This window comes from Lepidochelys olivacea (genome assembly GCF_965140295.1).
Source record: "Lepidochelys olivacea isolate rLepOli2 genome assembly, chromosome: 3".
In the NCBI taxonomy this organism is placed as follows: Eukaryota; Metazoa; Chordata; order Testudines; family Cheloniidae; genus Lepidochelys; species Lepidochelys olivacea.
The window spans coordinates 207,635,008-207,658,386 of NC_140413.1; the positions used below are offsets into that span (position 1 = coordinate 207,635,008).

Below are 23,379 nucleotides of genomic sequence, written 5' to 3' on the forward strand. Positions count from 1 at the left end.
CGGCAATATTTGGCTGTATCTTTTTGGAAACTCTCTCCATTATTTACCCATATCCCAACCGCAATAAGATGGGTGTGATGAATATTTTTAAATACAATAAAATAAAAGACGGGGTTCAGTGTGCATTCTGAAAACTATGTTCCCGAAGGGGCTCAAAGGAGCCTGAAGGCAACCAGGGTTTCTGACTCCTCCGTGAGAGTTCCAGCTTCACCGGCTGGATTTAACAGCCCCTTTGGCCAGGCACCATGAGACCTCCCTACTTCGACAGATTATTTCACACCCAGAACTGTCTCCACCCTACTGAACTGATGTCTCAAAACGACCTTCCTCGCAGCAGGTGATAATCGGGTTGAGACTGTAAATGGCTTGTGCCTCTTTATGTTGTAAAGGTCCCGTGCCGGTACCGCGCACCCAGGCAAAGCCAGTTCAAGCCCTGGGAGTTTTGCCTGAGTGAGGACTGTGTGATCTGGGGACAGACACTGAACGTGACGGGGGGGAAGGGGGCGGCTTGATCCCCAAACGCTATCGATGGAGAGGCGCCGGCTGGCTGTAAAGGATCGGCCCCTCGGTAAGGCTAAAAATGAACCGGGTGTAATTCCTCGGTGTCACCTGGTTTTTAAAGAAATCGACTGCAAACACCTTCTTCCCTCCTCCCCCCATGACCCTTAGCAAAAAGATTCCCGTCCCGGGGGAGAGGGGCTCTGGCAGAAGAATGGGGCTGGGGAGGGGAGCGAATCCAGCCTTGGGCAGCAAAGCCCCGCTCCAGACAGCTGTGTCGCTCGCCCTGTTGTTACAGGAGTAGTTGAGGGAGAGGAGGGCGGAAAGGGGGGGAAAGTCCCGCAGAAGAAGCAGCCCTCTGCCAGTTCGCAAGGCCGGGAACCAATGAAATGCCAACTCCGGCGTGACCACCGAGATTGACGTGGAAGACACGTCAAATTGATCTGAGCAAACGGCAGGCTCCTGGACGGGCTGATCCCCCCCCGATCGGATGAAGATCACTTTGGGCGTGAGTCCCCGGCCGCCTTTGAAAGTGTTCCGGCCGCAGCCGCGGAGAGACGGGCCCGGAGCAAGGGCAGCCCGCCGCGGCTGGGTTTGTCTCCGGAGGAGCCTGGCTGGTGCTCGCAGGCAGCCCCCCTCTATGCATCCGCGCCTGCCTCGGGGAAGAGGGAGCCCGCGGCTCGGCTAGCGAGCAGCTGATCGCGCACGGCGCGGGTCTCTGCGGGCGATGGGTAAGGCGCTGCAGGGGGGGGGGGTCTGATTTCTGCGAGGTGGGGGGATCCTTGGGAAGGAGAAAGCGGCCGGGCTGGGCGTCGGGCAGGCAGTTTCGCTTTGCTATCCCGAGCCAGCGCTGCAGCGGGGGAAGCCAAAGCCCCAGCCGGGGGAAGCGCACCCCCATCCCCACGCAGCGAGGCCTGGGGCGAAGCCTCCACTCGCTCCCCACACCCCGCTCCGGCACGGGCATGAAGGATAATAATCGCAATACTCCGCGTCGCGTCACAAACCCCGTCCTTCCCCCGACGCGGCCCCGGCCTTCCTTCGCGGGACCCAGTGCGCCCCTGGTGTGGGGCGCGGGGCTGTTTGGGAGGAGCTGGGGAACTGGGGCGCTCCATGTACCGTGCAGGGCGTAGACTGCCAGAATCTCTCTCTTCCCCTTGTCCCCTTTTATTTCTGAAATCTTGGGGTGCTAACCCGTCCTCCCCCCCCTCGCTAGAGCAAACCTACGGCGAAGTGAACCAGCTGGGAGGCGTCTTTGTCAACGGGAGACCCCTGCCCAACGCCATCCGCTTGAGGATCGTGGAGCTGGCCCAGCTCGGGATCCGACCCTGCGACATCAGCCGCCAGCTGCGGGTCTCTCACGGCTGCGTGAGTAAAATCCTGGCCCGCTACAACGAGACGGGCTCGATCTTACCCGGAGCCATCGGCGGGAGCAAGCCGCGGGTCACCACCCCCAACGTGGTGAAGCACATCCGAGACTACAAGCAAGGCGACCCGGGGATCTTCGCGTGGGAGATCCGAGACCGGCTGCTGGCGGACGGGGTGTGTGACAAGTACAACGTGCCCTCCGTCAGCTCCATCAGCAGGATTTTACGGAACAAAATCGGGAACCTCTCCCAGCCCAACCCCTACGACAGCACCAAGCAGCCTCCCCCCCAGCCAACGCTGCCCTATAACCACATTTACCAGTACCCCTACCCCAACCCCATGGCCTCCTCTGGGACCAAAATGGGCCATCATCCGGGCGTGCCGGTCACAGCTGGACATGTCAGTATCCCCAGATCCTGGCCCTCGGCGCATTCGGTCAGCAACATCCTCGGTATCCGGACCTTCATGGAACAAACAGGTCAGCGAGTGCAGCTTCGCCCACTCGCACTGCAGTGGGCGCTGGGTTTGGTTGGTTGGGGTTTTTCTACCTCCCAGGGGCCCAAAGAGACCCATGGTTTGGGGTGCTTGCATATTGGGGTGCTTGGGTTTTTTTAGCAGGTGGGTGCTCAGCGCTTTTCGAACACCAGCCCCCCTTGTTGGGCACCCAGAAACGTAGGCACCTAAAATCACGCGTGGCTTTTGCAAAATCACTTTTAACCATATATAAACAAGGGCGGAACAATGGCTGAAAGAGCTGCGTAAATAACCCGGTGCATTTAGGGCGGATCTGATGGGCCAGCTGGAGCAAAACAACCGACATCTTGAACTTTTTATGAAAAATGTGGAAAATATTTTCGTGGGGATGAGAGATTGCCCGTCACACATGCAGAGCTCTGAGTTCCACTCACCCCCTCTCCAAAAAACCAAGCCCAGCACATTCAGATCTCGATTCCCTTTTGCCAGATCTAAGCAAATGTCTCAGACATTCACCTGATTCGTTGCCAGAAATTTGCCTGCCCTCTTAGCGCTTTTAAAAGAACTTTCTTCTACAATCCTTCTTTGCTAGAAAATACAAAATATAGTGTAACTGGCACACTAGCTAGAATGCATCCTTCAGTAGTGATCAAAACAGCTGATTACTATCAACACTATATATACCAGGCAGATCTTTGGCTGGCAAATTGGATCGTGGTCAGGGTTTTTAAAATTTCTCTGTCAAGCTTTATTTATACAAAGCCGAGTTGAATAAATTAATACCCGGTTCCACTTTTGTTCTGAACAAGTCGTTTGGGGGAAATGCCCTACTTTGATCCTTTCAAATGCTAGAGGTAAATAAATCAACCGCATGCGTTTCTGTCTATGAATTATACCTTTTAAATTATAAGAAAGCCTAAAAGTTTCCTAGTGCAACAGACAGACCTTTTGGGGGAGGAGAATGTGTTTCAGCTGAATTGTAAGCAAGGCTGGTCATAATTTAGACCGTCAGAGTTCGTGTTTTATGCTCCCCCAGACTCTTTTGACTTCGTACACAGTTTTCATAAGCAGGCAGGCCAATTTGAGAAGCTAACCTATTGCCCCGGGTTCCTGCTAACGTTTGCGTGAGCGATTGTCACGATGAAGTGAGCTGTAGCTCAGGAAAGCTTATGCTCAAATAAATTGGTTAGTCTCTAAGGTGCCACAAGTCCTCCTTTTCTGTTTATAAAGCGGGCTCCCGAATGCGTATTCGCTTCGGATTCAGGCACATTCTGGAGCCAGAAAGAATTTTCAGTCTGAAAACGTTTCCCAAATCTGGATTCTGTTTTGTAGCCTCTGGACGATGCTGTTTGAATAGGGACATCAGAGTTTTCTGTTAAAGGCCAAGATCTCTATCAGATCATTCTCGATCGCAATTTTGAATGATTCTCATACAAAGCTCCACCCCCAATTGGCCCGTGTCGAAAATGCCACCCAGACAGTGCGATTTTTAGCCGGCTCGAAGGTGCCCAGTGACCAAGCTGACTTGAGCGAAAACGAAATAAAGCCTGACTCGATGCTGAGCTCATTGAAACCAAGGGCAAAACCCCTTGCTGCCTTCGTCCCGGAGCAAGACTGGGGCCCTGCGTGGCTTTTCACAGCGCTTAAAGATCCCGGGTTATGGGATAGGACAGCAAGGGGGGTGGCTAGGTTGCATGGTTCTAGGGAGAGTCTGAATGCGGATCAGTACATCTCCTGCAATCTGTTCCCATCCCAGGGCCTCTGGCTGGGACAGAGGGGTCTGCCTACCCACCCAAAATGGAAGACTGGCCTAGTGTGAACAGAACGGCCTTCCCTCCCGCCCAGGCAGCCAATGGGATTGATAAAGCTGCAATGGAAGCGGACATTAAGTACCCCCAGGTAACATCTTCCAGCCAGGCGTTTGCAGCTGGGGGACGGGGGGGGGGGGGGGAGATAGCCGTGAAGAAAACGCTTGGCTTGTGTGTGTGTGTGGGGGGGGATTTGGGGATCACCCCTTGAAGGAAGATTAAGAGTTCCAGTTGGGAAAATCGCGAGCCGAGGCTGTGAAAATGCGGGTGCAGTTCATAACTTTACATTTAACACACCAGATTGTGTGTGTACGCAGGCATACACCAGAGCATAAACACAACCGTGGATGCCTTAAAGGAATCCGTTTGGGTTGAACAATTTGTTTTGTATCACCTCAGCTCAGAATCGGTGTGTATTTACACGGGCAGACCTAGGCGTGTGTATCCCCCCGCTGTCTGATGCATTGAATGTGTCCATTGTAAGTGCATCAATATTTTCACAGCCCCAGCTGGGGATTTCCTCCGGTTTTGTTGCCGTTGTAATTCAACGTTCCCCTCGCTTTTCTGTCCCCGCCTCCCCGTTCTCTCGGTTAGTCGAAGAAATCGAATCCACCCGGTTCCCGGAATCGAAGGGGGGACGGGGGCTGATTTCAGTCTCCACGTAAAAAGGCGAACCGGAGCAGGGGATGTGCTCGGCGAGGCCCGGGGGTTGCAGACACTGGAGCTGTGTCCATGGAGAGGCAGATGTGCAACCTTCCCGGGGACGAGGGCGGGCCGCACCTTACGATCCCGTTCCGGCCTCAGGCCCCTAGCAGAAGCCGGGAGTCTGTAATGCCTGTAACAGCCTGTCTCCCGCTTCTCTTCGCAGCCTGCCCCTGGCCTTTCCAGCTTCCTCCCAGCCTGCGCCTACCCCTCTTCCAACCAGCACGGGGTTTACGCTGGCCCCGGGGCGGGCTACATCACCCCCGGCCACCACTGGCAGGCGCAAAGCAGCCCCCTGGCGCACCACGGGCCCGGAGTGACGGTCCCCGGAGGAGAGCTGGGCACCGCCATGGCCTTCAAGCATCCCGCCCGAGAAGGTAAAGCCCAGGAGCGCGGGGAGCCGGGGGGGGGGGATGCGGATCGCACCCAGGCTGGGTGGGTGAGGAGGGAGGTAAATCTTAGTGACCTGCCTGGTGACCTGAGCAATGTATCCTTCGCTTCTGGCCGGCCCGGCGGCTGGGAAAGTCTCCCTGCCCTCGCCGAGGGGCCTGTGGAGGCAGGAGGTGTTCCCTCGCCCGCGCCCACGCCGGCTGGGGTCCTTTGGCACCAGCCACTTTCCTCTCCGCAGCCACACAGGTGGCCGAGTCTCCCCAGCCACTTACACACCGCAGGAGACACACGCTGGCGTGTCTGTCCCTGCAGTGATTTACGGAGGCCTGGGCTCTGCGCTGCTTGGGAGGGGGCTCGGTCACCACCAACCACAGACCACTTCAGAAACCGTGGGAACGGGCTGCTCCATGGCACGCATGATGTGTGGAGAGATACCTGGAGGAAGTGTACATATGTATGCCTGTAATAAAGAGAGAGCTGCACGGAACATTCCCACGTTTCTAAACACTGCTCTGTGCTTTAGTAGTTATATAACCTCCTCCGAATGAATTGCGGGGTACAGCAATGATATCCCTCAATCAATCCTTGGACAGACACATTGGTCTCTTATTTATAGTATAATAATATCAAAATAATATTTTGTTCCATATATATACGTGAAATATATAGAGCTGTATGGATATTCCCATGTTTATTCAAAATGCTCTGTTTGCAGTTATATAACATCCTCAGAATTTATATTATATATAGAGAGAGAGATTAGATATATTCACTATATAGCTACAATAGAACATGCCTCCGTTTAATATATATATTTATAGTCTATTACACTATATAGCTATAATGGAATATGTCTGTGTTTATATATATATAACAGGCATTTCTATTATAGCTATAAAGTGTCATACACAATTATATATGTGTGTGTAATATATATATAGCTATAATAGAAATGCCTGTTATATATATATATATATATATATTACACACACACATATATAATTGTGTATGACACTTTACAGCTATAAAAGAACATACTTGTGTGTGTATATATATAATATGAACACACATATATAATTGTATTTCACATACATGTGTGTACATAGAATTTGTAAAATCAAATGAAATATAGAACTTTTAAAATTTAGATATAAAATTATTCTGTGGAAGAGAATATATAAAAAGACCATCTCTCTCTCTCTCTCTCTCTCTCTGTTTTACAGCTGCACACACACATATATAATTGTATTTCACGCACACACGTTTATATAGAATTTGTAAAATTACATGTAATATAGAACTTTTAACATGAATAGATACAATTAGCCTGTGGAGGAGAATTAGTCTCTCTCTCTCTCTCTCTCTCTCTCTCTCTCTCTCTCTGCCTGGGAAGCAGACTTCTACACGATTTCATAGATGCAGGATCGGGCCCTAAACTATCCGATTTGTCATTTCTCAGTTGTGCCCATGGAGGGCCGGCCCCGCAGGTCTAGTGTCTTTCCACTGACTTCAGCCGGAGCTGGATCGGCCCTTGGACTTTAGTATTCTGGAGGGTGGAAAGCTCAAAGACGATGTGGAGGAATTACTTAATCTTTCGTTTGTATTCACGTTAAAAAAAGTGCAAATAGAGATAATGCCCCTTTCCATGCGCTTATCTGGAGGTGGGCAGCACTGAGCGGGAGCCAGTATTTGATAGGAAACAAATGATACGTAGCAGGCGCTAGGGCGGGGGTAATTTGTAAGCTGTGGGTTACGATCCTTTCCCATCAAATAAACCCCTTGCAGAATGCCGCTGGATAGTCACTGCAGTGTCCTGCCTCAAACCAGCTACAGTCTGCTGGTTACTAAACCGAAAAGGTGGTTTAAGTCCTAGCACTTCTAAACTTTTATGGAAATCTGAAAATACATGAAGAAGGTCCCCCCCCCCAGCCCCCAAGAAGCACCTAAAATAATTGCCGGTTATGTCCTTGCGAACATATCTGCTAGTCCAGAATTGTACAACCCTTGCGTTTAACACGTTTCATATCTGTGACCAGTAAAAACATAAAGATTCAACGTGGAAACCATTTCCCCCCTCTTAATGTTCAATCGTGGGAGATGGAAATCTCAGAGGAAGCAGAAAGATCTGGGGCAAACATCCAGCTTTTAATTCTTTAAAACAAGGATCTCTTTCTTAGAGGTAATTATCTGTGCCTGGAGTGTGCATTGTGTGTAATGAAACAGAAAAGAAATGACCCAGTGATGTTCGGTATCATATAATAAATACAGCGAAGTGACAGAGGTTGAGCATTAGAGACCTTCGTTTTTAGTAATAATAATTTTAGCCATATTAAATAAGTATTTTTCCTGGATACCTCCGACCATAAATCTTGCAGAAGTGCTGGTGGATAATCCAGATCTAAGAAAGACACACTCATTCGAGGAAAATGACTAACATTATAAATCGCTTATACTAGTTATTTCCCCCCCTCGGGGAGTATTTAAAGTAATACACCCTAGGAGTATAATAAGCGATCACATGTTTCTGATGTGAACCCGTCTCTATACTGTAGTATATTTTTTAACGGTGAACATTTGTTCTTCTGTTAATCACATTGGTCCATTTGGGGACGTTTTATTTCTTTGATATGCGGTTTCATTTAAAAAATGTCAGGTGTCAGAGCAGCAGCCGGGTTAGTCTGTATCCGCAAAAAGAAAAGGAGGACTTGTGGCACCTTAGAGACTCACCAATTTATTAGAGCATAAGCTCCAGCCCACGAAAGCTCATGCTCAAATAAATGTGTTAATCTCTAAGGAGCCACAAGTCCTCCTGTTCAAATGCTAACTCATCTCTTCTGCTTCCATTCTTTGCCCCCCTTCTGCGTTGTTCACTAGCATGCGTCTAGTCTTTTTCACATTTGCAATTCATTTTCCACTTATCAGCTAATTTATGTGTGACTGTTTTAATATACGACCCTTCACCGTTTTTGCCTAACTCATGTAGCCTTCTGAGAGTCGCAGCTTCATTATTACCGCTAACAACCAGTGGTTGTGTACAATAAGGGATAACAATTAATAGCCATAAAAGGATTTTAGAAAGAAAGAAAGAAAGAAAGAAAGAAAGAAAGAAAGAAAGAAAGAAAGAAAGAAAGAAAGAAAGAAAGAAAGAAAGAAGAATTTTGTTAAATATCTATGCACATTCTAGTTTGACTAATTTTTTGGTCCATTATCATCTATCTATCTATCCCCGTAAACCCTATCTATCTATCTATCTATCTATCTATCTATCTATCTATCTATCTATCTATCTATCTATCTATCTATCTCTTTTACAATCAAATGTATTGTTTACCAAAATACAGTATGTGTGTGTGAGAGAGAGAGAGAGAGAGAGAGAGAGATAACCCTTCAATTTTAATAAAAAAGTCCGAGGAACTCTTTGAACACCTCAGAACTGAGAGTATAAAAACCATCCCTGCACTATTACCTTGGGAAAGCATAGCTTCCTCTAGCTCATGTGCGTTATTTGACTGGATAAGTGATGATTGTCTCCGATAACTCAGCGGTGTGAGATGTGTCTATGTAGACACACGCGGGCTCTGACACTCAAGGCCCCCCCCCCCCCAGCCACCCCCTTTAACCCATCAAACAACATTCACTCATCTAAACGGCGCGCGGGCACCTAGTCCATTTCGTATAGTCTCAAGCTAGCGGCGACAAAGAAAGTTTCATTTTACCTTGTTCAGCCGGTGTAATCGTACTAAACCCGGTACATAAAACAAATCCCAAGTAATAATTGACAAGGAAGTAGATTCATTTATGGACAGATTTTCTAACATAATAATAATAATCAACGAGTGCTCAGCACCTTGGAAAAAAATCACCATTAAAGAATTTGGTTAAACCTTTTATTTGATCCTAATGAAACCCCAGGAACTCGATGGCCTAGGAAGCCTACCAGGGACCGGAAGGAATAGTGAAAGATCTGGGCACCTCCGACCCTGTATAAACAGGCGAAGGAGGAGACAAGTATGATTTGATCACAATTAACTTGCAGGAATTTCCCATGCAAGGATCCATAAATCTTACTCATAGTTTATAGATTTTCTTCTTTTAAAAGACCCATTTGCATTTGCTCAAGTTCTTATTGCCTGTGTATTTATTTTGTTCCCGTTCCAGAAATAGGAACTATCCATTGTCAAAACCCACTCCACCCTGATCTAAGCCTCTTAGGTGCGTCCCAGAGCTACTGTGAAGTTAAATCCGCATCATTACAATCAGTTTTACCCACTTCGACATTTCCTCCCCCAGTTACAGCTCTGCGGCCCCGTTTTCCGACCACTCTAATTGCATACCCCGGTAGAGATCATTCATTGCCATTGAAATCTGACTGCAAAAGCCGCCTTCGGCTACGTTTGTGAACGAGATGGCTCCTCACGGGACAGGACTGGGTCTGCATAATGATTTTGCAACGATAATTTACCCTTCGCACTCAGGACAGCTTTTGCACATGTGGGGGGGGGGTGTAGCAATTTGTTAAGCCGGCCAATTCTCCCCACGCTTAAACTCCACATAAAAGATCACAGGGTGTCATGGGCAAAGCGTGCTTCGAAACTGCCATCTGCAGCGACGCCCACCCCCAACTCAGCGAGGGTGGTGTCATTTTCTTGCAGAGGTCGGTCCGTCTTTGGGCTGCGCAGCGACTGGGGGAATACCTACCGGTCAAAATAACCCAAACGTTGCCTTAAACCAGAGACATCGCAGCGCCTTTACCTCGAGCGTCTAAACGGATGCATGCAACGCCCTCGCAAAGCCGAACCGCTGGGTTGATTTAGGGCCCGATCCCGCTCGCCTTCTGAGTGTAAACTAGCTTTAGCGAGCACGTACATCGCAAGGGGCGCTTAAAGCCAGGGAAGCCGAGGGGCTGACAGCGATATCCCCTGGTTTAGACCTGTGGTAGATTGCCTAGATTCGGGTCTTTCTCTTTCTCTCTCTTTCAATACATACCTGTCTCTGGGGGGTCACCTGTAATGCTTGGGGCCCGATCTTGCTTGTTTCAGCCAGATTGAGTCCGGAAAATGGATGCGTTTTGCAAAATAAAATAAAATAAAATAAAATAAAGACCCCCCCACACACACACACTTACACACCCGCAAAGCGGCACCAGACTGCAGTAGCCCCGCGGCCGATCTGACTCTACTTCCCTGCCCTGAAGGGAGCATTTCATATCTAGCCACTGGGCCCTTTAGGAAGGGAATGTGTCTTGTGACTAGAGTCCATTCGCACGCCCAGCACAGCCGGGGGGACCCTGGCTCGGGCTCCAAGCCTCTGGCGTGCGCGAAATCGCAGCGAATTAAAACAAGCCCTCGCTGCCTTGAGCCGGGAGGGGGAACATGGCGCAGTTGGGAAAGGGGGGGGAAAGCAAATCCCCTCTCGTCCCTCCAGACGGGAAGGGCTCTGGCGTCCCCCCAGCCCAGCCCTGCAGCTGGTTCCTCGGGCTGCGAGAAGCCAGGCGCTGCCGGCGCGTTGGGTGCGATATCTAATACAGATGTGTGCGGCGAGAGGGGAAGTGAAGTGGATTTAAAATGCACAAGTACAGCGCGCAACCGGGAAGGGACCCCCCCCGCACTCACCCCAAAAGGACCACGGAGGTAGAGCTTTAAGACAAGAAGAACCGCCCCCCCCCCCAATCCTTGCAGGCGATTCCTCCATCGGAGGTGGGGAAGGAGCTCACTTGCTTCTAAAATGATTGTGCCTCCCTAGGCAAATAGGCAGCAATCGGCTTAAGGTCGGTCACTGACATAGTCCCTGACAAAGCTGGGGTCCCTTCCCGAAGCCCCCCCCCCCCCGCCGCCGCCCCCAATAGCCAGGAAGGGTTAAAGAGCGTGTGTCCCTGGGGTTGAGCAAAATCTCCGAGGCGGATGTTTGCAACTATCAACCGGGAAGAAGGCTAGTCAGAAACACGGATTAAACCAGGAACGGGCTTCATTCGGTGCACACGAGCTTGTGTTTCCCAAGAAACAGGATGGCAGCCCGATTCGCCTTGGGGGGGAAATTGCTCTCTTCTTTCAGATGGGCTGTGCTTCCAAGGGTCGGTTATTTCAAGCCCGGAGGCTTCAGCTATTGCTAGTGAAATTATTCGACGAAAGATCTTGGGAGGAGACTAGTCACTGCTTCAGGGCAGAAAATGTCTTGCTTGCAGTGAAAGGGAAAGGTTCTTAGAGGATTTTTTTTTTTTTTAATGAGTAGCGACTATTGCTCAACAAGTGTGAATGGGAAATTAACATGGCAGATTCTTTGGGCCATAGGTGAGTAAACATACTGGGAGTGTCAAGCAAAGCTAATCATAGACTATCAGGGTTGGAAGGGACCTCAGGAGGTCATCTCGTCCAACCCCCTGCTCAAAGCAGGGCCAATCCCCAATTTTTGCCCCAAATGGCCCCCTCAAGGATTGAGCTCACAACCCCCGGTTTAGCAGGCCAATGCTCAAACCACTGAGCTATCCCTCCCCCCATCAGGTTCCATAAGAAGTCTCAGTCTGATGCCATATAATGAAACAAACAGAGGTGTTACTGTCTATGTATTAGGAGTATGCCAACCTACTTGCTTCTCTTTCTTTCCCTTGCTACAGTTGTGGACAGAAAACCTTCCAGTCCTGTAGGCAAACCTCAAGAAACCCTAAATAATATACATGGACTTTCTATCCCAGCCTCATCTTCCTAGAGCTTGCAGTGAATCATCCCAGACAGACAGACAGAGAGAGAGAGAGAGAGAGAGAGAGAGAGAGAGAGAGAGAGAGAGAGAGAGTTTTGGATCAAACACCTGCAACTTCGAAAATGAAACAGAATCTAGAAGCACAACTGCATTCAAAGAGGTGCCTTTGGAGAGGAAGAGGCTGTATTTGAAAGAAGCCCAGGCAATAAAAAGAGACAATGACTTTTTAATGCCCAAGTGAATGAGATCTGGCCATTCATTGACCCTGTGCCTTGAATGAGTGATTTCCTCAGTCAAGTTGGAAAGTGATGATGGGAGAGAATTATTCTCTTTCTTTCTTTCTTTCTTTCTTTCTTTCTTTCTTTCTTTCTTTCTTTCTTTCTTTCTTTCTTTCTTTCTTTCTTTCTTTCTTTCTTTCTTTCACACAAGAGACCTCTGGATATAAAGCAGTCACAGATTTTTCACGGCCTACTACCACTGTTCATTGCTTACAATGCCATAGACTTTATTCTGATGTCTCTAGAGAAGAGGATTCATTCAGTGTCTCCAAGACCTTAGCCCAAGGATCTGTGCTCTGAACTGGTTTCTGCCCGTGGATAATGTCTCTCTCCCAGACTGTAAATGGACAAATATGCAGCAACATTTTATGATATATTTTTATAATAACAAACCTTAATAAAAAGTGACTACAACCGATGTGCATGTTTGGATTCCTTCCCTGGGGCCCGTGTCTTCTCTTTGCATAGCAGCAGACCGTGGCCTCTAGTCATGCAGTTCTCCTCCAATCCACCGGAGCCTCAAGTACCCTATTTCTGCTTCTCCTGAAGAAGCTTCACCAAAAATGACATCTTCCCATGCCCTTTGTCCAATGTGCTGCTGGAAGCAGCTAGCTGTTAGACTCTTTCTGGGGCCAGTTCTAGACTGTCTCTCTAAAATGAGTCTCTTTGCATTCATTGTAAGGATGATTGTGTGGTTAAAAGGACTGGACTGGGACTCAGGAGACCTACATTCATTTCTAAGCGCTGCAGCCAGCTCTGTGAGTGGCTATGGGCAGGTCACTCAATCTCCCTGGGCCTCAATTCACCATCTGTAAACCTGGGATAATAATATTTCCGTTGAGTTGTCTATTTAGATTGCATGCTCTTTGAGGAAAAGGCTGTTTCTTACAGTGTGTTTGTACAGGGCCTACCTCAAAGAGGCCATAAGTGTGGCTGGAGTCACTAGGTGCTGCCCTAATACATATAACAACCCTAAGGAAGAACTGAGTTCCAAATGGAGATTACAGAAGGTTGCAAAACCTGGGAGACCTTTGCTGACCTTGCACTTGAGTATAAAGCTTAGGGAGAGAAAAGAAAAAGTATTTTAAATAGGGGAGAGCTCTGCCAGGCTCACATACTCATTGCACTAAACAGACTATAGTTAAAAGAGAGGAGGCCAAGTGGAAGGCAATGAAATTACATCAGAGAAGGATCTGGACTCCCTGAATTCAGTTAAATATATCTTAATGGCCATCAGACCTTCTGAAATTGATCACTATTGGCCATATTTAGTTCCATGGAATGTCTATAGATTTAGGACTGATCTAGAATTCAGAATGGGAACTGCTTCAGAACAGAAGAATGATAGCCACACCCTCAAAGCATGAATAAAATGAGTGTAACCTTTCTCAGACAGATGAGTCCAAACAAAACATCACACCAAATATAGCTAATGAGATTCTTCCTAGAAAGGGAAATGTGAAAGATGCATACCCTCTTTCTAGTGGGTCTCTCCTGCAGGCACATGTATTGCATTTCGGTGGTCTGTGATGTCAGACGGGCACTTCTCGTCCACATAATTCAGAACTCATTACATAAGATGTATAAGAAAATAGCCCCGATCCTCTAAAGCATTGGTTTCAAAAGAAACACATGTAGTGCTCAGTGAAAGGGGATTGCCAACACTGAAAACCAAGGGCCTTTATGCACCGAAGTACAGGGCAGGCAGAATCAAAGCAAAGACAAGCAGTGCAGAGCGTGTAGGGAAAAGGAGTGGGTGTCAGGAGAACTAGGATATGTCTACACTGCATTTTAAACCTGGGTCTGTGGGACCTGGGCTTGTAGACTTGGTGCTTTCAAGCCTGTGCTTGAGCGTCCACACTGCATGGTAAATCTGGGTTCACAACTGCTGTGTGGACATATTCGCAGGTCTCAGCCATGCGAATATGTCCACACAGCATTCCGCAGACCTTCTGACTCATGTCTGCAGCATGAGTGGTGTCCACATTGCAGAATGACAGAGCTTGGACCTGGGTCACAGTGGGACTTAGGCAGTGACGCCCCCAGCAGGGTCTGAGAACCCAGGTCCTGAGCGCTTGCTGTCCCGAGTCAGACTGATTTGTCTGTGGCCAGAATGGGGGCTTGGGCTCAAACCTGAATCAGATCCCTGGGCTTAGTGGGAAGTGTACATGGACCCCGGGAGTCTATTCCTGGCTCTGTCACTGACCTTCTGTGTGGCATTGAACAAGTCACTCCTACACTCTCTGTCTTGTCTATTCAGGTTGTACGCTTTTAGGGGCTGGGACCTTCTTTAATGATACATTTGTACAGTGCCTAGCGCAATGGGACCCCAAGCTCTGCTGTCATATAAATAATAATAAAGTTTCCTCACGCTGCCCCAGTGATATGCCTCCTGCCTGAATTAAAGGGAAAGCCCCCACAAGGGGAAGGATAGCTCATGCTCTATGTCCGTTCAGCTCTGGTGGCTTCAATGAGGCTGCCCACAAGGCGTGCTGGATAATGGGTACAGCCAATTCCGATGGTGCTTTTAGTGGCACGAATACCTGGGCCCAGATTTTCAAAGGTATTCAGCTGACAGAAGATGCAGGTGCCTAGTGAGATTTTGAAAAGCACCTAAGCAGGCTAGACACCATACTCCCATGGGAGTTAGGCACCTATCTGTATCTTCAGGTGCCTAAAAACTTTGGCTCTCTGCAAAAGGAATGCCCTCCATCCCACATGGAAGGTGAGGCTCTGCCTTTTGCAGCAGCATTCCTCCTTCTCAGGGACCCACACAGGGCTCTCCATGGGGTCCATGAGGACAGAAATGGTAGGGCCTGGGTGGGCCTGGGATGGCGAATGACCAGCCCCATATTGGATAGAGGTGAGGCTGCGGGGAATCCGTATTGCTTCTCCATTGGCCTGGGGCTCTATTACCTTTTCCATGAAGCCCTCTCCTTGGAGCGCGTGAGAGTGTGTGGGTGGTAGCCAGAGGAATTCCTGGCAGCTCAGCTCTGCAGGAGTTGCGCTGGCAGGAAGCCGGCACCCTCCCCCACCCCCTTGGACCTATGTGGACCTCTCCATGGTCCCCTTGACTTACTGAGCAGGGGTAAATCCTGCCCCTACCAAGGATCACTGTGGAGTCTTCCTTCTTTCATCTGCCTCTCGCTGTGGGTTTTACCCCCTTATCAGCCACCCCAGCTTTCACGTGCTTCACTGTGGGCTTTGAGATCTACATGGCCCCAGAGGAGCACTGCTGTGGCAGGGATGAATAGATCAAACTTTGGTCTTGTTGGAGCTGGGGCCCGATCCATTAATGGTTTTGCAAATTAAGCCCAAAGGCTTATGCTGGCATCAGAAGCCAACAGGGTGCCCTTGGAAGGACTTGAGGATGTGCCTGATGTGCTCACAGCAGCCTGAGCCATGGAGAAGGCGGGCGGCTGGCTGGATCCTGAGCATCATCTTGCCATTCAGCTTCAGAAACGGTGAGTTACGGCGATCCAGCCTGGAAGTGGCAAATTGGCCAGGCCCCTGGCTGGCGGGAAGGGGTGAAGTACTCCCTGGCCTGAGCAATTATTCCCATGAAGGTGTCACCTTCACTCTGTGGTACCGGAGACCCAATGTGACAGAGGAAGGTGGGAGGATCACTGTCCCAGCACTGCAAGCCCCAAGCATTCAAAATCATGAGTCAGGGCTCCCCAAACCAGGAGACTGGCTTAACAATCAGATTTAAAAAATAACAATTCATGATCTATTGGCTTCTGCTTTCTGAGCCTTCAGGGCTCACGTTTTTGAGCCATTCTCCAAAGTCATGAAGGCTAGACATTTTTTTTTCTGATCAATGAAAGCTGAGATTTGCATGTGATCACATGACTTCTGGGGCTGGGGTGTTAAGGAAAACCCAAATATCATAAGACCCATGATAAAATCACGAGAGTTGTGAACACTGTATGTCCCTTTAGCATTCATGCAGGTCAAGATATGCCTCACGAGTCTGTTCCAGTGAGCAAATATGTAAGTAAATAAATAAGACATTCTTGGCTTGATCCTGTAATCCTAGTACATCCCAAACCCCAGTGAATTGTTTGGCTGAAGCCCCATTTTGGCAAGGTACCTAAGCAGGTGCATTTAAAATTAAGTACCTTGCTGAATTGGGACTTGAGGGCAAAAGGCATTCAGGATTCAGCCCTAAGTCAGTTTACCTAAAACACTGAAAAAATAAATATACAGGGCAAAGTTTTGCCCTCAGATATGTGCATGCAATTCCCATTGAATCCAAAGAGCACCGGGCATGTTTAGCATGTGAAAATTTAGCCTATGAATGAGGCTAATCAAAATTACATTTATTTTAAAAAACCCTGAATTACTTTACCACATCCTAAGAAATTTGCTCGTCTTAGATCATGATACCGTCAACCAGAGAGCATTTTCAATGCACACGAAAGGCAAATTTTCTGAGATAAGGCAGTGGCAGCTGGTTCAAAGACTTTTGACAACTCTAATTGTTGAACTAATTATTAGCAAATGGATAGAAAAATTTTTACATAAACCTTTACATCTTACATTCTAAATGGAACTCAAATGTTTAAGCCAAAGAAGAAACCTGTCAAAAAACGATGGTTACAAAATGAATGAAATGTAGGTTTTAAAAGGACACCATCTACTTGAACTCTAGTTTCAAAAAATGAATGAAGTGGGTTTCAAGTACTGTCTAACTGAAGCGCATATCTGGCCCCGGATCATCACAGCGTCTAATGCGCTTATCCTCACAACACCCCTCTGAGGCGGGGAAGTGGTACTTTCCCCATTTTCTAGCTGGGGAACTGAACTAATGGGGACTAGATGAATACCTAAGATAAGTAGATAGAGCACACAGGGGTGTGTCATTTCTGTGTGTTCTGGTGAAGCCTTTTTAGGAGGGCCCAGGGTATCTTCCTCCAAGATATTTTTTTTACAAATATTTTACCTGACACTTGGTGAAATCTGGTCCTTTCCAAAGGCAAATATTTGCTCTTCAACTGTGTTTTCCATGAACCCCAGAGAAAACGCCCCTAAGGCAGGAATGACTTAACAGTATTCAGAGAAGGGTAAAATGGATTGCAATCCATTTTCAGTCTGGTGGTAGAAGGTTCCCAAGAACATCTTCCAGCCCATCAGCAGTTGACATCCATGGACTTGTAAAGGCTATTTTTGCCACCAGACGGAGCCCCTGTTGTTCCAGATAGGTAACAGCAGCTTAGTGCGAATTGCAAGGAATCTTAAATCTGAATATTCCCTGAGAGGGCTATAGACCTCACGCACAAAGTACCGCCCCACCTCCGCTTCACACCAAAATCTACCTGACAGAGGAACTTGGTTTTTCTTTGCGTGTGTCCCATCCAAGCATCGAGTAGCCTGAAAATCTGTGGGAGCTGGTGCCATTACAACCCAAACAGGTATCAAGAAGCAGCATAAGTGGGAATAAAGCAGAAAGTGGAAGTTGGGGAGCATTTGTGATCATTATAGGAATTTCTCTTGACTGTCCGAGCTCAGATGGAATTAAGAAAAAGTATGATTTTCGTTTTGTTACTTACGGCATTGTGTGTTTGCATGTGTATTGTTTCAATCAATTGAATCTTAGCTTAGGTTGAAGGGTTATAGCTGCCTTAAATTCTTTCACTGAAAGAATGGCTTTGTTTGCTCTGCTTTCTGCAATGGCAGTCTGATTTTATAGTCTCTTTCTTAATATCAACATAAAATTATTAATATTAATAATTAAAAACCACCTACGTGAAATTTACAAAACAATGCTTGTGTTATTAGATAATTAGCAGTATGACTGGTCATTATTAAGCTGCACTCGTTGAATTGGCCCCAACATTTTCACTCACTCTCACACACATGTTAAAAAGAAGGTCATCCTCTTCTGAGAGCAATTAATTGCACGGAGGCCTATCCTGTAGGGCTCCCTGCATGACAATGTTCAGGGAGCAGGTTGGGCGGCTGAGTTGTGAAACCAGATCTGCCCCGTGTGGGTTTCTATCCTTCTGTCCTGCAGTGGGATTGTATGAGGGGCACGAGGGGCTATGTTAGTCATGGGGCTGGAATAGCCTCGACAGCTCAGGAGATAATTCCTGTGCCCCCATGAAGCTGCCCAGTGCTCACCCCGGCTATTCTGAGGCTGGGTGCTAGCATGAGAATGCGGCCCTCGGTGCTCAAGGTTTGTCTTGTCGGTTGTTTAAACAGAGACTTAACGCACAGACACACTTAGCACAGCTCCACCAGGGGACGCTCCCTGTTGACTTGTTTATTAGACAGAAACAAGGATCCTGGTTCAACTCTCAGCAACAGTTACCAGTGCAAGACCCAGGCTGACTACAAGTCCAGCCATTGGCTAATGGACTCCAAGAATGGCTGGCAAACCATCAGTAGGCAAACAGCAGCCACATAAATACCATTTTCCGCGCCACACCCCCTGGAATACACCACTATGCAGAACTGCATGGGTATATTACAGAGAGGGCTAGTAGCACAGCCTATGATCGAGGTTACCTGACACTTCCCATTCTGAGACCCTGTTTTCAGTTGTTTATAACTTGGCCAATATTTAACTGCTCTGGCTGAAATTTTCTATGCTGGGTGTTTGGCTCAGGCTGAAATATTTTTGGAACTTTTCAGACAAACTGTTTCAGTCCTTTATGAGAAGGCAACTAGGGCAAAATACATTGTTTTAGCTGTGCTGAAAAGCTCTAGCAGAGCAGGAAGGGCCTGGAGGCTCGTAGATGTGTGTGGGGGAGAATGCTGGGAGAGGGATTTGAGGTACAGCAGGAGACTGGGACTGGCTAATCAAGGAGATTGGGGCTAAGACCCCCAGTGTGGGGAAGAGGGAAGGAGGTGAGTCAGGTGGCGACACTGGCCTGATATGGAGCCAGAGTGTGGGGTGAACTGGGATTGGCTGGGCAAAGAGACAAGGACCTGGGGGGAGACTGAGACTGGACAAGGAGCCGGGGGAGGGAAACTGGGACAGAGAGATGGTGGGGCTGGGGAATGTGTGTGTGTGTGTGAGGGGGGAGGGAATAGAGGGTGAAAGGTGAGGGAGTGAGATAGATCAGATGAGGAGCTGGGTAAAAACATGAGAGGGCTCTTATTAAAGGAACTGCCTCATGAAAGCAACTAGTCACAGAGCTGCCCCATCTGCAGCTGCACATTACAGCCATGGGCATACAGACTGACGTCCTGGTGCCTCCTCCAGGCTCTTCCCTTCAGCAGCCTGTGCTCCAGGGGCATAGCCAGAAGGGGAACCTATGGCGGACACGCAATGACCTGTCCCTGGGGCAAACCTGGGGGGTCTGGAGACCTTCCCTACTCCTGCATGGCATGGGGGTGGGTGTGTGGGAATTTTCCTGTTTGTCCTTGGGGTGTAGCCACTGGTGGTCCTGGGAAGGCAGCGCAGGAGAGGGCATCGGGGACAGAGAGGGGATAGGGAAGGAAAGTGACCTGGGTTGCATTCCTGTGTCTAGAGGCAACTGGGAAGCGTCTGCCCCACGGTGAATCCTTGACCCCAGGACAAGTCAGGGGGTTGGAGACTGAAACCCTGGCCTGGCTGTGCCTTGCACTTTGCTGCTAAGTGGGTGCTGCATGTTTTCTCCTGCCCCAGCAGGCAGGACTCCTGGTGAGCTGTTCATAGGCTCCAGCCAGGTCCCTGGATGGGGCCAGACTCTTCTTCTGGCCCTGACTCCACATCTTCCCACCAGCCACACTCCAGAGCCTTCCCGAGCCTGGCTGGGCGCATCTGCCAAGGGAAGGGTGCTGGGCTGGGCTGGGGACAGCAGCACTGGGATACGTCCATATAGCATCTGGGAGTGGGCTGCTGCTTCCCAGCTGGGGTAGACAGACACACTGGCTCTGCTCCAGCTAACAGGCCTAAAAGAGCAGCATAGCCAGGGGGCTAGCATGGGCGACAGCTCAGCTTAGCCACCTGAGCGCAACCCCACCCAGGCCCTGGGTATGTCCTCAGGCGGTTCACTCGAGCCACCATCCCTGCTAAGTTAAGTCCCAGGCAGACTGCGAAGAGCTAGAAAAGGATCTCTCAAAACTGGGTGACTGGGCAACAAAATGGCAGATGAAATTCAATGTTGATAAATGCAAAGAAATACACATTGGAAAACATAATCCCAACTATATGTATAAAATGATGGGGTCTAAATTAGCTGTTACCACTCAAGAAAGAGATCTTGGTGTCACTGTGAATAGTTTTCTGAAAACATCCACTCAATGTGCAGTGGCCGTCAAAAATGGGAACAGAATGATGAGCATCATTAAGAAAGGGATAGATAATAAGACAGAAAATATCATACTGCCTCTATATAAATCCATGGTATGCCCACATCTTGAATGCTGCGTGCAGATGTGGTTGCCCCATCTCAAAAAAGACATATTGGAACTGGAAAAGGTTCAGAAAAGGGCAACAAAAATGATTATGGGTCTGGAACGGCTTCCGTATGAGGAGAGATTAATAAGACTGGGACGTTTCATCTTGGAAAAGAGAAGACTAAGGGGGGATATGACTGAGGGCTATACAATCAGGACTGGTGTGGAGAAAGTAGATAAGGACATGTTGTTTACTACTTTTCATAACACAGGAACTAGGGGGTCACCAATTGAAATTAATAGACAGGAGGTTTAAAACAAACAAAAGGGAGTCTTTCTTCACCCAACACACAGTCATCCTGTGGAACTCCTTGCCAGAGGATGTTGTGAAGGCCAAGACTATAACAGGGCTCAAAAAAGAACTAGATGGAGGGTAGGTCCATCAATGGCTATTAGCCAGGATGGGCAGGGATGGTGTCCCTAGCCTCTGTTTGCCAGAAGCTGGGCATGAATGATGGGGAAAGGATCACTTGATGATGACCTGTTCTGCTCATTCCCTCTGGGGCACCTGGCACTGGCCACTGTCAGCAGACAGGATACTGGGCTAGATGGACCTTTGGGCTGACCCAGTCTGGCCGTTCTTATGTTATGTTCTAATGTGCTACCCCTGGGCCTGCAATTCTCAGCCTGCTAGCTCACCCTGAGCTAGCATGGGTCTGTCTGCAGGCCCCCAGCTGCAGTGGAGATGTACGTTCGAGCTGGGGTGCGTGCTTCCCACCTAGGCCTAGTGCCTAAAACCAGAGACGTAGCCATGGCAGCGCAAGCAGCAGGAGGGGCCAGCCGCTCCAAGTACATAGCTAGCATCTCCGACGGGCACGCACGCACCGGGGACAACTCGCCCCTCCCACCACGGCGCTGATGTGGCTGCAGCTCCGTGTTATTTTCCGCAGGCTAGCTCAATGACGGGGGTTTCTCTTTTGTTTTTCTTCCCTCTCTCCCATGTGAAGCTAAGGAATAAGTAAAATCATTGGTGTGATTTGGGCCACATTCTGTCACGTGCAGGTCCTGAGCTGCAACCGGCACTGAACTGCCTGCTGGGGAGGCTGGAGGCAGCCTCTGGCCTTCGCTGCTCGTGCAGCATCCTCTGAAATGTACAGATCTGAATTTGCGATGGCGGCTGGCCAACGCGCGTGTGTGTGTCGGGGAGGAGGCATAATTTAGACAATAGGCCGTGGATTTAGCAAAACGCATGCATTCTTTTTTCTGCTATCCTCTGAAATGACAGCTCTGGAGACGATTTATTGAGTGGAAGTTACTTGCTGACTTTAGCTGGAATAATTTATGCTTTCGAGCCTTTTCAGTGTTATAGTCAAGAAGAAGCTGTCTGGCCCCATGCCCTGATGAAGGCCTACTGAGGCTGCGACTTTGGCTGAATGCCTTGTCTGTTTAAAAAAAAGAAGAGTTTTTTTATATCTTAAATGCCTTGTTATTGGAACGATTTATTGAAAAGCTTTAAGAAATGGCGATCAGTAGAGCTGCCTCCAGGTTTAAATGAGTCCTTACGCATCTCAAAGCGGAACTGGAGATGTTAAAGCGAACACTTTGGGGCATCTTGTGGGGGGATTACACTCCCTCGGAGAGTTTAGGTCAATCCACCGAAGAAAATGTTTTATCTGCCTGCCTAGATCACACCCGATTTTCAGGAATTCCAAGCACCTGCTGCCGTTGGAGTTGTGGGTGCTTGGAACTTCAGAAAGTCTGCTTGGCAGTTTGCATCTGTGACAGCTATAATAAGACGCATTTAAATGCTTAGAAGCCATCATCTTTTCAAAAGTAATCAGAGTATAACTGGATACAAGATTACGAACACAGGGTTTGGTCCTGTTAAGGCTGGTTCTTGCTGCTCTGGCAGTGAAAAGCAGCTGTAAAACTGTAGTTCCTGGCTAGGGAAGGATTCTTCATGCATAGTTACAAAGGGAATGGCCCGGGAAAAGGGGGTGTGAAGCAATCACGCCTGCACTCTGCTGGGCTCCGGCTGATTCAGTTGCCTTTTGGGTTGTGGCCAGTCGGGAATAATGTGGAGCAGCTCTGATGCTGCTCTAAGTTAGGGACTATCTACCCGTAAAATACTACAGCTGCAGTCCTGTAGTACTTCGGCGCAGACACTGACTACAGCCACGGGAGGGGTAGTAAATTCACCTCCCCAAGAGGTGATAGCCAGGTTGATGGAAGAATTACTCCGTCTGTAGCACTCTCTACACCGGGAGGCAGGTTGGCTTAGCTCCGTCTCTCACGTTTTTCACATCCCTGAGAGATGCAGCTAGGCTGATGGGAGTTTCCAGTGTAGACCAGCCCTTAGACTGGTCAGTCCCCCAGTTGACTGACATGTTAACGTGTCTTAAAACTCCTCCCTCCCAATTTTGTCCAGCTCAGCTGCACCAGTTCGGCTTCAGCTGCAGATGGGGATCAGAGCCATAGTAACTGCTTTGTGTGGGTCAGTCCCACAGCTCTTTGCCTTGGAGTAATTCTAGTTGGTCAGGGCTGACTTTGGATGATGTACTTGAAGTCATTTGAGACCCCTGTAGTATCTTCAGTGACCGTTTCTTTAATCAGCTTCATTAAAAAGCTAGGGTTTTCAGTGTGGGTCCGTTCAGCAGGACTTGAAACGTTCCGGGCAGGAGTCTGAAAAGTGCTCGAATTGCTTAACACAAAAAATGAGCGGACAGAGCACCAAGCCTGCACTAGCAATCTGAAAGGACATCCACCCATCCTTCAGCTGGGAAAGCTGCCGCACGTCAACACAAGTCCTGCTTTTGGGTAGAGTGGGGCAACTCTAGTGCACA

The 23,379-nt window shown here is 48.6% G+C and overlaps 1 protein-coding gene across 1 annotated transcript; it reads left to right on the forward strand.

Annotated features, from left to right (window-relative positions):
• The first annotated feature begins 963 nt into the window (after nt 1–963).
• On the forward strand, nt 964–12,626 carry PAX1 (paired box 1). The gene is made up of 5 exons (XM_084624024.1): nt 964–1,229; nt 1,712–2,341; nt 4,094–4,236; nt 5,014–5,224; nt 11,848–12,626. The coding sequence occupies exons 1-5, from the start codon at nt 1,226–1,228 to the stop codon at nt 11,937–11,939; spliced, it is 1,080 nt and encodes a 359-aa protein (XP_084480150.1). The 5' UTR covers nt 964–1,225; the 3' UTR covers nt 11,940–12,626.
• The last annotated feature ends 10,753 nt before the right edge of the window (nt 12,627–23,379 follow it).

What these genes read in the sequence shown, in the direction of transcription:
- PAX1 (XM_084624024.1), top strand. An exon ending in GACCTTCATGGAACAAACAG is followed by an intron (nt 2,342 to 4,093) that starts GTCAGCGAGTGC and finishes TTCCCATCCCAG; the next exon opens with GGCCTCTGGCTGGGACAGAG. An exon ending in CGGACATTAAGTACCCCCAG is followed by an intron (nt 4,237 to 5,013) that starts GTAACATCTTCC and finishes TTCTCTTCGCAG; the next exon opens with CCTGCCCCTGGCCTTTCCAG.